This window comes from Bubalus bubalis, chromosome 1, assembly GCF_019923935.1.
Source record: "Bubalus bubalis isolate 160015118507 breed Murrah chromosome 1, NDDB_SH_1, whole genome shotgun sequence".
In the NCBI taxonomy this organism is placed as follows: Eukaryota; Metazoa; Chordata; class Mammalia; order Artiodactyla; family Bovidae; genus Bubalus; species Bubalus bubalis.
The window spans coordinates 111,845,799-111,859,813 of NC_059157.1; the positions used below are offsets into that span (position 1 = coordinate 111,845,799).

At 37.4% G+C, this 14,015-nt stretch overlaps 2 protein-coding genes across 4 annotated transcripts in view; one reads left to right on the forward strand and one right to left on the reverse strand.

Annotated features, from left to right (window-relative positions):
* The window catches only part of LOC102404397 (solute carrier family 15 member 2), a 35,314-nt gene extending 34,353 nt beyond the window's left edge, over nucleotides 1-961 (forward strand). For both annotated transcript variants that reach the window (XM_006073419.4, XM_044942517.2), the window contains one exon: nucleotides 204-961. In XM_006073419.4, coding sequence (XP_006073481.4) covers nucleotides 204-380 — 177 coding nt within the window. In that variant the 3' untranslated portion in view covers nucleotides 381-961. The remainder of the gene's footprint in view (nucleotides 1-203) is intronic.
* Nucleotides 962-9,881: 8,920 nt separating this feature from the next.
* Nucleotides 9,882-14,015, reverse strand: part of ILDR1 (immunoglobulin like domain containing receptor 1) — a 34,482-nt gene continuing 30,348 nt past the window's right edge. For both annotated transcript variants that reach the window (XM_006073425.4, XM_006073424.4), the window contains exon 8: nucleotides 9,882-10,645. In XM_006073425.4, the coding sequence (XP_006073487.1) occupies nucleotides 10,626-10,645 (20 nt within the window). In that variant the 3' untranslated portion in view covers nucleotides 9,882-10,625. The remainder of the gene's footprint in view (nucleotides 10,646-14,015) is intronic.

A 14,015-nucleotide genomic window follows, 5' to 3' on the forward strand; every position in this document is an offset into this window, starting at 1 on the left:
TTGCCATGAAAATAGACATGTAAGCTGCAATAATGGCCACCATAGGCCCATGTGAGGAGAGGCCAATTAGTCCTGTCTTTTCCTACCAAAGCTCTTCCAAAACTGGTGACCCTGGGTCAGTCTGCTCTTCAGTCTTCATCTTAGAAAGATCAGTTTGGTATCAAGTTTTCCATATTTTCTCTTATATGTATTTCTTCCTACAGTGGGCTGAATTCATTTTCTTTTCCTGCCTTATGCTGCTGGTCTGCCTGATCTTCTCCATCATGGGATACTACTATGTTCCTTTAAAGCTAGGGGATGTTCAGGGGTCAGCAAATAAGCAGACCCCCCAAATCCAAGGAAATATGATCAACCTGGAAACCAAGAAGACAAGGCTCTAATGGTTCCCTAGACTCTGCCCAGACCCCAGTTCCTGACTCTGGTCTTGGCCATCACCATCTTCAAGCATTTTTTACTGCAACTTGGTTGGAAGAGAGAAGTAGCATCACAACGAACTGATCTCCTTCACTTTTCTCTGATGATAGAGGCAGTTCTAGGACTGGGCTTTTCAGTACATTAAAGCAAGGTCCCTGAGACTTGATGTCTTCCCATATGTCACTGAACTCAGTAAACCTTGTGTGGTTTTGCTGCAGCTGGCCTGGCATCTCCAAAAACACAAATGTATAATTCAGATTGATCTTTGTGGTTATCAAAGTTCTGTATGAATTCTTTTACCTGCCATTTAGAGCAGATGACCCCACCTTTTGAAGTGCTGATTTAGGGCCAAATTTCAGAATAACAGAGAAATGGTATTTTCAAATGTCTTCATTAACAGTGTATTTGTTGTTTATAAGGACTTCAAGAATTGGTATGTCTGATGTGATCTCATCCAGGGCCTGACTTGTCAGCTATTCAGGTTCACTAAGACTGTAGTAAATTTTTCAGTACAAATAATAAAAGACAAAATGATATTTTATTAACACACAGGATAAGATATATCTTTCTGATAATTATAGTATTTTATCTACTAATCCAAAAACCCCTTTCTCAGTATTGATAGGTCCTTGGAAACCAAATTAAAGACAGTAAACATGGTTTTGCAAAACAGCAAAGTATAAACTGTAGAAGTCCTGATGAACAATTCTGGTACAGTATATGCTTTTCTTAGGGACTATAATGTTTTAACTCTAGATTATGCCCACCTGTGGACAACTGTATAGACACTAATTATCATTTTCCAACCCTCATTTTCAATGTTGTTGGCCCACCTTTTTCTTATTATATTATCTTATTCATTGCTGCTGCTGCTAAGTCGCTTTAGTCCTGTCCGACTCTGTGCAACCCCATAGACGGCAGCCCACCAGGCTCCTGTCCCTGGGATTCTCCAAGCAAGAACACTGGAGTGGGTTGCCATTTCCTTCTCCAACGCATGAAAGTGAAAAGTGAAAGTGAAGTCGCTCAGTCGTGTCTGACTTTTAGCGACCCCATGGACTGCAGCCCACCAGGCTCCTCTGTTCATGGGATTTTCCATGCAAGAGTACTGGAATGGGTTGCCATTGCCTTCTCTGTATTTATTGCTACAAATATTTAATAATAACAGTATTTTTTATGAAAACAACTTCCTTTCTTACTGGTACTTCCTTCAGCTTCAAAGTAGTGGATCTGTTTTGATATTTTTTCATGTTTTCCTTTCCCTCCAAATTTTAAATGCCCTATTTATTAAAAAAAAAAAAAAAAAAAGAAGTTAATACTCTAGTAAACCCAGAACTCTAGGTTTGAGCTTCTAAAATGGCAGTGCTCAATGTGAGACATGGTCCCATATCAGGATTCTAAGAAAATCCGGAGTTGAAGGAAGAAGTGATAGAATATGACAGGGTTTTGTTTGTTTGTTGCTGTGTTGGTGGAAAAAGTTGAGAAATAATACCTTGCACACAGTGAATGACTCAGTAGACAGACATGGGAATATAATGACTTCTGGGGGAAAGTATTGCTGGGGGAAAAGTTCAGAATAACTGTCCTAGAAAGTCTCATTTCCATTGGTTTTGCTCCATTATTCTCATCTAGAACTGTTTTGAGTCAGTCTCACATTGTAAACATAACAAGAAAAGTTGCTCCATTTTCCCAAGCTTTAATACTCTGGTCCTGGTTACCAAGTTTTCAGAAGTGCTGAAGTGACAGCAACACTATCCAGTTTCCACAGATAACCTTTTTTAAATTATGTATGTCTATCTATTCATTTACTTGACTGGCTGGGTCTGAGTTACAGCACTTGGGATCTTCACTGTAGCTATCTGGCTCTTGGTCATCGCATGAGGAATCTAGTTCCCTGACTAGGGATTGAACCCAGGCCCCCTGGATTGGGAGTGTGTTGTCTTAATTGCTGGACCACCAGGCAAGTCCCTCCTCAAATATCTTGATGTGAACCTGACTTTGCTTCTTCAGAAAATACTCTGTCCCCATTTCAGCAGCTTTAACTCAATCTGTTCTATGAACTACTGTCTCAGAGATATTAACAGTGCTAATAGTTTCTTCAGACAAATTATTTTTATTACATCCTCTTCTTAACACCTGATATTAAAGATTCTGAGAAATCCTTCAGCAAAAACATAAGACTCTTTGTTGAGCCTCATAAGTTATAGTGACTTGGGAAAAACTGGCAGACAATTCTTTATGTTGAACTAAAAGCTTTCTTTATGAAACTGCCTACCATGGTTCTTTCCTCTCTTTTATGCAGTACTCTCTTTGCTATTTGGGGAGAATTTTCATGTTGCCTCAAGTAAGCATTCATCAAGCTAAAGATTCTCAGCTTTTTTCATGACTCTTCACAGGGCATAGTCCAGACCTTTCACAACTGTTTTTCCAATTCTGAAAAATATTCTTTGCTTGATATGCAACAGTGGGTCAGAATCCCTCTTAATATGGGTTGCTGTTGCGTACGTGCTCAGTTATGCCCAACTCTTTGTGATCCTATGGACTGTAACCCTCCAGGCTCCTCTATACTTGGGATTCTCCAGGCAAGAATACTGGTGTTGGTAACCATTTCCTCCTCCAGGGGGTCTTCCCAACCCAAGGATCCAACCTGCAACTCCTGCATCTCATGCACCGGCTGGCAGATTCTTTACCACTGAACCACCTCGGAAACCTGAACACATTTTATTTTATTTATTTATTTATTTTTTATTCTTTATCTCTTCCATTTATTTATTTATTTTTTTAATTTTATTTTATTTTTAGACTTTACATAACTGTATTAGTTTTGCCAAATATCAAAATGAATCCGCCACAGGTATACATGTGTTCCCCATCCCAAACATTTTAAAAGGATTTGTTTTGATGTTTGGCAAAACTAATACAGTGTTTGAGGTTTAAAAATAAAATAAAATTAAAAAAATAAATAAATAAAATGTAAAAAAAAGAATTTTTATCACTATATATGCATAGAAAACATTTTGGAATGATATTCATTTACTAAAGATTTTTATTGAGGCATAGATTTATCATTGAATCCATTCCTTATAAGTGTACAATTGAATGATTTTAGTACAATCATCACCATAATCCAATTTTAGAATACTTCCATCACCCCAAAAAGGAACCTCTTGTCCACTTGCAGTTAATTCCTGTTCCACCCCTGGCTCAGGCAACCATTAAGCTACTTTCTGTCTCTGTAGAGTTACCTGTTCTGGATCATATGATATGTGGTCTTTTGCATCTGGCTTCCTCTACTGAGCATGTTTTCGAAGTTTATCCATGTTGTAGCACCTATCAGTTGTTATTTTTTTTAACTACAGAATAGAATTCCATTGTGTGGATATACTATATTTTGTTCATCCATTCACCAGTTAGAGAAATTTAGGTTTTTTTTTTTTTTTTTTACTGCATTTTTAGTTATTAAAAATAAGGTCCCCATGACCATTCAAGTATAAGTCTTCACATAAATAGAGTGTTCATCTTGGATATATGCCAGGTAATGAAACTGCTGGGTCACATGGTAAATTTATGTTTGATATGTTTTTTTTGATTGCCAAAAGGCATTTTAAAATGGCTACATCATTTTACATTTCAATCAGCAATTTCCATTTCTCCATGTCTAGGCCTTCACTTATCATTGTCTTTTATTATCATCATTCTAGTGGTTGTGAAGTAGTGTTACATTGTCATTTTAATTTCTATTTTACTAATAAACAGCATCTTTTCATGTGCTTATTAGGCATCTTTATTTTCTCTGGTGAAGTCTCTATTCAAATCTTACCTATTTTTAAAAATTAAGTTGTTTATCTTCTTGAGTTTTGAGATTTATTATTTATTTCTTTATTCTTTCTAAATATTTTGTTAGAAATATGATTTGTCAGATGAATGGATAAGAAAGCTGTAGTACATATACACAATGGAATATTACTCAGCCATTAAAAAGAATACATTTGAATCAGTTCTAATGAGGTGGATGAAACTGGAGCCTATTATACAGAGTGAAGTAAGCAAGAAGGAAAAACACCAATACAGTATACTAATGCATATATATGGAATTTAGAAAGATGATAACAATAACCCTGTATGGAAGACAGCAAAAGAGACACAGATGTATAGAACAGTCTTTTGGACTCTGTGGGAGAGGGAGGGGGGGGATGATTTGGGAGAATGGCATTGAAACATGTATAATATCATATATGAAACGAATCGCCAGTCCAGGTTCAATGCAGGATACAGGAAGCTTGGGGCTGGTGCACTGGGATGACCCAGAGGGATGGTATGGGGAGGGAGGTGGGAGGGGGGTTCAGGATTGGGAACATGTGTACACCCGTGGTGGATTCATGTTGATGTATGGCAAAACCAATACAATATTGTAAAGTAATTAGCCTCTAATTAAAATAAATAAATTTAATTAAAAATAATAATCATAAAAAGAGAATTGTAAAAAAAAAAAAGAAATATGATTTGTCATCATATTCTCTAAGTTGTAACTTGTATTTCCATTTCCTTAATGGTGTCTTTTGAAGTGCAAAAGTTTTAAACTTTGATAAAGTCTAATTTATAAATTTTTCATTTAAGGGTTATACTACTGATGTCATATCTAAGAACTCTTTAACTAATCCAAGGACGCAAAGGATTCTGACTAGTTTTTTCTAAATGTTGTAGTTTTAACCCTTACAGTTAGGTCTGTTGTCCATTTTGAGTTAACTGCTTGTATATGCAATGATTCCACCTTTTTGCTTGTGGCTATGCAAATGACCCAGCAGCAGTTTGTATTTTTTCTATTTTCTCTCTACTGAGTTGCCTAAATAGCTTTGGCAAAAAATCAATTTACCATAAATGTAAGGATTTGTTTCTGGGCTCTTAGTTATTTGCCATTGACCAATATGTCTGTCCTTATATGTCAGTACCACACTATCTCAATTATGATAGCTTTATAGTACATTTTAAAATGAGAAGATATAAGTCTTTCAATTGTACTTTTCAAGATTGTTTTGACTATTCTGGTAATTAGTCTTGCATACCTAGAATAAATCCCAGTTGTTCATGGTATATACTTATTTTTGTGTATTAAAATACTTGGTAATATTCTGTTAAGGATTTTTGCACCTAAATTCAGGAGGAATGTTTGCAGTTTTCTTTTTTTCTGGCCATATCTTTGTCTGGCTTTACTGTCTTCCTGAGTGAGGTGGGAAATGTTTCCCCCTCTTCTATTTTCTGGAAGAGGTATAAAGTTAGTTTTAATTACCCTTTAAAAGTCTGATAGAATTGTCCAGTGAAACCATCTGGGCCTTGAGTTTCATTTTGGAAAGCTTTTTAATTAAAAATTCAATTTCCTTAATGGTCATGGGGCTATCCAGGTTGTCTATTGCATCACCTTGAATTGCAGCAGTCTGTGGTGCTTAAGGAATTGTTCTGTTTTTTTCTACAATGTCATATTTATGAACATATAGTTGTATGCAGTATTCCTTTATTTTAACAGCTGCACTATCAGGAATGATATATCCTATTTCATTCCTGATATAGGCGATATGTGTTCTATTTTTGTCAGTCTTGCTAGAGGTTTATCAAATTTATTATTATTTTTTTTTGAAGAACCAACTTTTTGTTTTCTTGGGTTTTTTTTTCAGTAATGTTTTCCTATTTCCAATTTTATTTTCTGCTCTTTATTATTTCGTTCCTTCTGCTTGCTTTGGTTTTATTGTGCTTTCTAGTTTCTGGAGGAAATAATTTATATTATATGACACCTTTCCTCATTTTAAATGTAAGCATTTGGTGCTATAAATTTCCCTCTCAATACTGCTTTAGCTGCCTCCTACATACTTTGTGTTCTAATTTTTATTTAGTTCTATATACTTTTTAATTTTCATTGAGGCTTATTGTTTACCCATAATTATTTAGAAGTGTGTTGCTTCGTTTCCAAGTATTTTGAGAGTTTCCTGTTGTCTTTGTTACAGATTTCCAGTTTGATTCCACTGTAGTCAGGACATATAAGCTTAATGATTTCAATTTTTTAATCTGTCAAGGTCTGTTTTATGGTATATTTTATGGGGTTTTTTTTTTCTTTTCTACTTGGTGAATGTTTGACAGAAATTGAGAAAACTATATTCTACTGTTGTTGGATGGTCTGTTTTATTTGTTAATTAGATCTTGATGATTGTGTTGCTCAGATGTTTTTGCCTAATACTTCTATCAGTTAATGAATGGGAGCAGTGTTAAGGTTCCCAACGATAATTGTAGAGTCTTCTCTTTCTCCTTTCAGCTTTAACAGTTTTGCCTCATGTATCTGAAGCTCTATGGTTTAGTTTATACACATTAGTATATTGTGTCTTCCTGACAGACTGATCCTTTAACTATTATATAATATCTCTTTTTGTCTCTGATAATTTTCTTTGCTATGAAGTCTACTTTAGGAAATTTTAATACTGTCACTCCTTCTAATTTTTATTATTAATGTGTAGATGGTGTATCTTTTCCATCCTACTTTAGGCTACCTGTGGTTGAATACAAAGTGAATTTCTTATATGGAACATATAGTTGGATTTAGTTTTTTTTTTTAATATTTTAATCTGCTCTGCTAATCTGTCTTTTTATAGGCATATTTAGACAGTTTACAACAAAGGCAATTATTGATATGTTATTAGCACTCTAGGATGCTATTTTATTTTTTCCTACTTGTTTCTTTTGGACGTCGTTGTTGTTTATTTTCTTTCTTACCTTTCTGCAGGTTACTTGAACATGTTTTCAGATTTCATCTGGATTTATTTATAGCACTTTTAAGTTCATCTCTGTAGTTTTCATATGGGTGCTCTGGATACTACTTCTAATTCTGTACTTTGTATCACACTGTTTACTACTTAAAATGAAGTATAGAAATGTCACTTCCAGTTAGGTTTCTTTACCTCCCTCACCTTTACCTATTATTGTTAACTCACTGTATAACTCCCATTTCTTTTGCGAGATTTTTTTTCCCCCCTTTGGGGTTTTATAAATCATATTTTATGATTGAAACAAATTATAATACTATCTAATATTCAAAAGAATGTCTCTTGTATGGACTCATATTTCTAACTTATTTTTTCTTTTGCTTTCTGATGCTTAAGTTTCCTTTTGTCCTTTTCTTTCTGTTTGAAGAACTTCTATCCAGTCTTTCCAGGATTTATCTGCTAGTCACAAAATCTTCTAGTCATCATTCATCTGTGAATGTTTTTATTTTCATTTCTAAAAACTGGTTTTGCCAGATACAAAATTATGAGTCAATAGTTCTTTTCATTCAGGACTTAAAAAATATTTTGACATTTTCTTTTTCATGATCTCACATGAGAAATCCATTCATATGGTGTTTCCCTACAGGGATTTCATTGTTTTTCTCTGGCTGCTTTCAAGAATTTCTGTCTTTAGTTTTCAAAAGTTTAATTATGATGTGTATTGACATGGATTCTTGGGATTTATCCTGTTTAGAGTTTCTTGAATCTCTATGTTGATATTTTTCATCAAATTTGGCAAGTTTTCAGTCATTGTTTCTTCAAATATTTATTCATTCTTCCCTCTTTTCCCTCTGCTTTATTGGACTCCAGTGATATGAATGTTGGATATTTTGTTATTAGTCCACAGGTCCCTGAGGCTCCAGTCACTTTTCCCAATCTCTTTTCTATTATTCATATTGGGTGAAATCTGTTGTTCTGTACTCATGTTCACTGATTCATCATCTCCACTCTACTGTGAGCCCATCTAGTAAGTCTTTAATTTCTATGTTTCAGTTCTATAATTTCCTTTTTTTTTTTTTTGCATAACTTCTATTTATTTTCTGTGATTTTTTGTACTTGTATTTAGCGAATTTGTAGTTGATTATTGTAGCATTTCTATAATGCCTGCCTTTAAATTCTTATCAGACTAATTACAATATCTGATTCATCTTGGTGTTGGCATTCATTCAAGTTGTGATTTTTCTTGTTTCTTGATTTATATCCTGGACATTTTGTCCATTATGTTATGAAAATCTGAGTTCTATTTAAATATTTTACAGGAAGTTACTCTATTTAGGTTTAATATATGAGTCTTAGCCTACTTTTGTGGGCTGATTCCAGTAACTGTTTAATTTTCAGAGACTTTGTGACTGCCTGAGGGTTGAAATTTCCTCCGGCTGGATTGCCAAGATACCTCTGGGTGAGGGAGGTGGGTGGGGAAAGTCTTCAGTTAGTAACCCTCCCCCCACCTCCAGCTACCCAGTTCTCTGGGCAGAGAGGAGAATAAAGTGATTTCTTGGACCCAGCTGCTAGCTATAAGGCTACTAGCTGTGACAGGTTCTTTTTCCTGGTTCCACCAGACAGTCCTTGTATCTCTGGGCAGAGGAGGAAAGTCTCCAGCCCTTGGGGTCAATTGAGCTTTCTCCAGTTGGGCCACCTGCTTACTGGGTCCTCCCATCCACATCAGCATCTCCCCATAGAAAAGAGGAATCTCTGATTCTGCAGGGAAGGAGAATGCTTCCCCTGGTCATTTATTTTTGACAGGACTCCCAGTAGGTCCCCCTTCTCTGAAGTTGTAAGAGGGGCTTCCACTAGATCCAGGGAAAGGAACAAGCTATGAGACTACCTTCTGTTGCCAGATGGGAAGTCAGAAAAGACTAGGTCTGGGTGGCTGCCTTCTGCTGGTTGGGGGATGCAAGATGCCCTGCCTCTGTGTTGTCATCTGGTCCTGGGTTCCCAAACCAGCTCACTTTCTTCTTAGCACTCTTCAGATTTCTTCTTTGTTTGTCTCTTGTAACATTTCTAGGATTAATAAAGTTGTGTTTAGTGAGGAGGAGCAGAGGAAAAGAGGTCTATGTCAGCTTGTCCAGGCCAGAAGTCTCTCAGTTACTGAATTATCTATTAAAATTTTAATTTTTTTCTATTTTGCCAATTTAGACTCAGTTACATTATGGATATTAAAATAATCTCAAAGAAACATTTGCCCAGTGCAGGCATTTAACCAGTTTTATCCAATATGTAATTAATGAGAAAAATGGATGGAGAAAAAATAGATGTCAGTACGAAAGGATCTAAAATGAGCTTAAGGCCATACACATAAAGATACTATTGAGGAATATACATACATTCACACACACTTCATCTTAGGACATCTCCTTATGGTCTGCTGGAGGAGAGTCTCTACCTGAAGCACAAATGGATTCATGAAGACACCAGAGAGGGCTAAGGAAAATGAGAGAGATGTAGGGCCTGTTACAGAGAGGCACAGAGCCTTCCTCCTGGGGCACCGAGTGGCAAAACCTGTCTGGATGCCTTTACTTGAGAAATCCCCACCCCACAAGGCTAAATGGTGCCAAGAGAAAGGTGGCTCCACAGCTATCGGGTTGGTCTGGCTCTTCTCTGAGCCTTAGTCGGGGAGGTTTAATTTCAAGTGCATCAAAATCTAGGACAGAATCCTCAAGCCAGTACCTTTCACTTCTTATTTATTTATGTACTGTGCTATTCCCCAAAAGCATTTAAAGTGATTTAATGGATACATACTATATAACAAAATATACAGATATAGGCAAAAAAAGAAAAAAGCAAGAAGAAAACAAAGGAAAGGAATAAAACTGTGACTTTGTACACTTGCAATAAATAGCCCGTGAGAGGGCACATTGCTGGAACATTTCCTGTGCCGTCTCTGCATGAACCCTTAAAGGTACTCAGGACCAGTCTTGGGGGCAGTAAAGTGGACTCATAACATGAAGGGATCTTCTAGATATACTATCGAGGGAGGCAAGGTTCCATGGAAATTTCCCTATAGTGCTCCATAGATTTCTTGCTCTGAGACATGTTTGATTTCCTCTTAAAGATTCCCGAGTTCTCACCTTGAGAATGGCCACAGTTCTGAGCAGTGTGACCCAGTTGAAGACTCAGGTTACTAGGTTCCTGAGGGATCACATCCCAATTAGGATTCATTACAAGTCTGACTACCTGAATATGCAGAGTGTGTACCAAGGTTAAAACCACAGTCATTGACTCCTCAAACTTTGTTGATAAAATTATACCATCTGATTCTCAGACTCTAAGCCGAAGATGTTAGATACAAACTTGTGGTGTCCGTCTCAAGCCAAGTGGAAACCTAGATGCTGCTGGCGGCACACGGGAGCTGAGAGTCGCCACAGAAGCAGTGTTGCGCCCGGCGACTAAATGACCACGCTCCCTCCACTATGGGAGCGCTCTCTCTCCTGGGGAATACAAGAACACAAAAGTCCAGTCAGCTGTGCTCTATGGTCTATGCACACAATACACAAGGGCTTGATTCAGGTGCAAATCCTCAGTGAGTGGTGGCTGCTGGAACAGCAGCTCTGAATCTAAAACATTACTTCTTGACTCTTCGTGAAGCCAGTTTCTCCCCCTGGCTTTGGTTTCTTGCTTTTCCTACCTTTCTGAGCCTCCCTCAACCACCTTTAACTTCTGAAAACTTCTCATTCACTCTGCCTCTTACCGAGTTTTGACATCTTTAAATCTCTTGAAAAAAAGATACCATGTTCATTCATCAGCACCTCTATCATTCGTTCATGAAGACATGGCCCAGTTCTCTTCTCTCTATTTATATTCTCCTGAGCTGTTTGTTCTCAACCCTGTCTAAAAAGTTCAGTTTCATACCACGGTATTTCTCTGAAGTTATTTTTTCAGATCACTAATTACCTCTTGCTGACCAAACTCAGTGACTTTTCTTCAGAAGTTATTCCACTTGATCTTTTGGTTTTTTCATCTTGTGCTACAAGGGCTTCAGAGAGTATGGTTTTCATTTCTCATATTTCTGTATGTACTGGCGATTATTTTTATTCTAGTTTTGAATATCCACAGCTGTCATCAATGAATGTGACCTTTCTTGTTGGAATGGCAAGGTATCTGTCTCAAAACATACTGTTCAAAATGTACATGTATGTACTACATTCATGTTGCTTCAAAAATTTTGTATGTTTCCATTTTATCAAGAAAGTTTTAGGGGACATGGTTTCTAATCAAATGATGTGGGATGGGAGAGAGTAGCCAAACTGGCAGAGTAGAAAGGCCCAGAGCTCACCTCCTGTCATCAGCACACCAAAATTACAACTATTTTCAGAAAAACCATCGATAAGAAAAAAAACTGGAACCTATAAGAAAATATCTCCTGGAGCCAAACACATAAAGAACTATAGTGAGACAGGTAGGAGGGACAGACCTGCTATATAATCAAACCCCATACCCCACTGGGTGAGTGACCCACAAACTGGAGAATAGTTACATTGCAGAAGTTCTTCCATAGGAGTGAGTGTTCTGAGCCCCATGTCAGGCTCCCCAGCCTGGGGATCAGGCATCAGGAAAATCAGCCACTAGAGTATCTGAATATTTAATATTCTTAATAAGTATTTTGCAAAAAGTTATGGTAAAGTTGTATCTGCTGAAAGCCTGAGGGCTTTCCTGGTAGTCCAGTGGTTGAGAAGCCACCTGCCAATGCAGGGGATGTGGGTTCAATCCCTGGTCTGGGAAGATCCCACATGCCACAGGGCAAGTAAGCCACTATTACTGAGCCTGTGTTCTAGAGCCCACGTGCTGCAACTTCTGAGCCCATGTACTCTAGAGCCGGTGCTCCACAACAAGCGAAGCCATGAGAAGCCCATGCACCACAGAAGAGAGTAGCACCTGCTCACTGCAACTAGAGAAAGCCTGGCACAAGAACCGAGAGCCAGCACGGCCATAAATAAATCTTTTTTAAAAAAAATCTTAAGAAAATAGTGATACATTTTATCAACCTGAGTAGAGAAACTTCAAGTTATATATAATTAAAGATCACCATCTAGTGGCCCAATTATATTATAACTTCTAAAATTAGCTGCAAGCTCCAAAGACTTTAAAGGTTAGAAGGTATTTTGAAAGCCTCCAGCCCCATTAAGGAGAGAAGCAAAGAATGAAATTTTGGCTCCATTAAAGGCATTCAAGGGGCTTTCCCTGGTAGCTTAGAAGTAAAGAACCCACCTGCTAATGTAGGGGACACAGATTCAATCCCTGGTTGAGGAAGATCCCCTGGAGAAGGAAATGGCAACCCATTCCAGTATTCTTGCCTGGGAAATCCCATGGATAAAAGAGCCTGGTGGGCTATAGTCCATGGGGTCACAAAAGAGTCGGATACAACTTACTAAACAATAACAACTACAAAGGCATTCACAATTCAAGTTACAAACAAAACACGGTGCCCTCCAAACCAATCACCCTTCTAAATCAAGCTTTGGTCCTGGGCCTCTGGTCATTCAGAATATGAGTGGACAGTTGAATGTGATAAATTGAAGTGAGAACTCTTTAGGAGATAAGCTCAGAGAAATCCAAAATAATGAAGGCCTTTAGAATTATCTTGAGTGACTTTTCCTCTCACAAGCAACTTTACAATTGAAAATTTGGTTTGTTTGTGATAGAATTATTTTGTGTACACCCTGATGAAAGGTGTACTATAAAGGAAGGTGTACTATAAAGGAAGCTATAATACTTTCAGAAAATAAGGAAGAAATAAAAGTCACAAGAAAACATTGCCCCACAGATTTTCTTCTAATTAGGCAGCATGAATTGAAAAGAGCACAGGCTTGAGAGTTAAAGGGCTTTGTTCAAATTTTGGTTTCACTCCCTCTTGGCTGTGTGACCTTGAGCATGTTACTTAACCTCACTAAGCCTCACAAGGCAGTTGCAAGGATTAAGTGAAATAAGACTTAGAAATGGCTTATTCCAATATCCAGAACATAACTGATACCCCACTTTCCCCCTCTTTCACTTACAAGAAACTATATAATTTAGAAGAAAATAAAGGAAAATTTAAATTTCTTCTTTAACTTAGAAGAAAATAGGATTTGGGTTTGAAGCTGGCTTTTAATTTTTTCTCTGTTACAGTGAAGATAAGAGACCATCTAGTAACCACATGACCAAAGTAACAGTGATTGTCTCAACTCTGATTGATTTTGTATTTTCTTTCAGGATGTAATTTTCTTACTGGTAACATGGAAGAGTTGTATCCACTGTAAATGAACAGGGTGTTGAAAGGATTAAATGAAACACTGCGTAAATGTCCATAGTCATTGGCTTCCCTGGTGGCTCAGACGGTAAAGCGTCTGTCTACTATGCGGGAGTCCTGGGTTCCATCCCTGGGTCGGGAAGATCCTCTGGAGAAGGAAATGGCAATCCACTCCAGTACTATTGCCTGGAAAATCCCACGGACAGAGGAGCCTGGTAGGCTACGGTCCATGGGGTCACAAAGAATCGGACACAACTGAGCAACTTCACTTTCCTTTCACTTTCAGTGCCACTTAGTTTCATTATTACTCTCTGCCTCTCTCATGGGACATCTGTGAGAATATAATCGCCATTGATTATTTCAGAAATGCCTGTGGGCCTCCACTATCTTCCTCACAAATCACTCTTTCACCAAGGTTCTTCCCTAGAAAGACCAGCACTGAGGCGCTCACAAGGTGCCTGTCTTTGCACACACTATGCAGATGATTGCTTTTAAAACAAAGCACAGCAGAACCTGCATTTCCAAATGAGAGTTGTATCAGTCAATGTGCATAAGAGATTAAAATTCTTGTT